Below are 2,502 nucleotides of genomic sequence, written 5' to 3'. Positions count from 1 at the left end.
TGCGCCATCGTCAAACCATTGTGACCCCTATGACCCACATGTATACACCCAGAAGGTCTCCTGGAGCCAGAAAGTCTGGGACAACAGGAAAACCACAAAGGAAGAAAAACGACTAGTTTCTGTCTTAACTGATTAGCCAACCTCGCAGCATTCTACCACTGTGACGTGTACTACCCTAATTGATCAATCAGCCTAGTGACACTGTGACCCCTCCCTCTTGTGACAATGTACCTTGTGACATTCTTCCCCTGCCCGCAATAAACGGCCCCTAACTGTAACTTTCCATTGCTTACCCCTCACCTATAAAACTAACTCCAATCCCACGACCCTCTGCTGACCCTCTTTTCGGACTCAGCCCACTCGCACCCGAGTGAATAAACCAGCCTTGTTGCTCACACTTAACCTGTCTGGGTAGTCTCTTCAATTAGGCGCGAGCTTAACATCGATCATATATTGAAACGATATTTTTTGCTATATTTGGTTAAATAAATCATTGTAATCAATTTCACGTGTTTTTTTCTTTTCTATTGCTACTAGAACACACGTGGCTCACATTTTATTTCTATTGGGCATTGCTACCTGAGAGGACGTTCTCTTCAAAATTCAGGCTGCCTCTAATCCCACTAGAAACAAGAAAAAAAAAAGTTCAGGCTGCCTCCTCAAAAGATCAGAGGCCAGAAGTTTGTGAAATCTGAAATTTTAGAATAATTGTCATCATAGTGTTTCCAATCATAAATATCACAAATACTACTCATAAATATCACAAATACTACTCATAAATGGACATAACCTTGTGTACAAGGTTGAACGGGAAAGTCCCCCAGGGGGCGCCAGGTCTCAGCACCGGGCAGAATCCATGCCTTGGAAAAGGACTGCGCGCAAAGAACGGGACTCACTCCGCGCCTTGTCTGATTGCAGCTCCGGTCACTCAGGACTGAAGGGGCGGGGCCTAAAGCCCTGCCCAATCGGGCGCTGGGAAGGGGACTGTTCTCTCAAGCGCACGGCGAAAGGAGGGGGCAACTTCCGGGACCTGGCGGGGCTTTTGTGTTGGGCAGCGAGAATCTGGCGAGCTCGGTGTGTCTGCGCCGCACCTTCTCCTTGTCGCTGGGAGGTCCAAGCGGTTCCGCGGCAGCTTCTGTTGCTCTGGGACCTGCAGGTCCTGGAAGGTCCTTAGGGAAGACCCGAGACACCCGAGAGTGGGAAATGGTGAGTGTCCCGGCCAGGTGTCTCGAGGGGGGAAGCGGGAACCGGCAGGAAGCGGTGGTGGCCAACCCGGACCTCCCCGCGGTGCCGACCCGAGTTTCCGCTGTCGCTTCGCGGCCTTAGTGGCACAGGATCGGGGGCTGGACCCTCAGCCAGACCCCGGGCCGCCTGGCTTGTCCCTGCCCCGCCGCTTCGGCCAGGCCCGGAACCCTCTCTGGGCAGCTCTGCGCCTGCAGACCCGCGTCCCCCTCGGAGTGTGCGTTGCGGACGGGAGGGTCCTTAGGGGAGAGTCCCGACTTGGGGTTCGGGGTTCCTGCGTGGGAGGAGCTGTGGTCGGTGAAGTCTCCAAAACCTCCTTTCTCCTGTTAGAAATAAAACTGAGGCGCCGTTAAAATATTAAAGAGTTTATTTGAGCAGAGAGTCGTGAGTTAGGAAGCCACCCAGCGTGGTGTGTGGTTTGGGGAAGGAAGGGCTTTCGTAAGGAACCCGAGGAAGCAAACCCAATGAAATGATTGATTGTGTACAGTTGTGTAGCCACCCCATATAGACTGTGCAGCCAGATATCTCCTGGTTATGTCATCAGAGGTTAATTGGTGGGTTCGTGGTTGTTAAGGCTGTTCTGTTTCCCTTTAAGTTATTAATTTACAAGACAAGCATGAGTTACGTTTTGGTTGGTTGGTTACTCATTCATGTGTGTACGTGCATATGTATGATGGCGTCTCGGACGCGGGCTGAAGCGATCCTCCCACCTCAGTCTCCTTAGTACCTGTGTTTAATTATTTTAACATAACACTCCACATTTCTAAGTGTATGGCAAGCAGGATCTCACATCAACGACCGTGTTCCCACAGCCTAACTCTTCTGGGGCTTGTAGTAAAATCCTAAATTTCCAATTCTTTTCTTACATTCAAATGCAACATTATCAAGTATTTGTCTTCTATTGTACATTTCATACAGATGCAATGTTGTTTTTTTTTTCAGAGTAGTGAGTCGTTTTGAAAATATTTGTTTTCGGCCGGGCGCGGTGGCTCAAGCCTGTAATCCCAGCACTTTGGGAGGCCGAGACGGGCGGATCACGAGGTCAGGAGATCGAGACCATCCTGGCTAATACGGTGAAACCCCGTCTCTACTAAAAAATACAAAAAACCAGCCGGGCGACGAGGCGGGCGCCTGTAGTCCCAGCTACTCGGGAGGCTGAGACAGGAGAATGGCGTGAACCCGGGAGGCGGAGCTTGCAGTGAGCTGAGAGCCGGCCACTGCACTCCAGCCTGGGCGGCAGAGCAAGACTCCGTCTCAAAA

General features: G+C 51.1%; 1 protein-coding gene across 1 annotated transcript in view; it reads left to right on the top strand.

The window, feature by feature from the left end:
* Nucleotides 1-984: 984 nt before the first annotated feature.
* The window catches only part of ZNF670 (zinc finger protein 670), a 43,633-nt gene continuing 42,115 nt past the window's right edge, over nucleotides 985-2,502 (top strand). Inside the window, exon 1 of the mRNA XM_017861202.1 lies at nucleotides 985-1,206. Within this exon, the coding sequence (XP_017716691.1) occupies nucleotides 1,204-1,206 (3 nt within the window). The 5' untranslated portion in view covers nucleotides 985-1,203. The remainder of the gene's footprint in view (nucleotides 1,207-2,502) is intronic.

Source organism: Rhinopithecus bieti, unplaced genomic scaffold (assembly GCF_001698545.2).
Source record: "Rhinopithecus bieti isolate Rb0 unplaced genomic scaffold, ASM169854v2 scaffold_60804, whole genome shotgun sequence".
Classification (NCBI taxonomy): domain Eukaryota; kingdom Metazoa; phylum Chordata; class Mammalia; order Primates; family Cercopithecidae; genus Rhinopithecus; species Rhinopithecus bieti.
The sequence above is the reverse complement of the archived record's forward strand: the minus strand, read 5'-3'. Positions and strand labels throughout refer to the sequence as shown.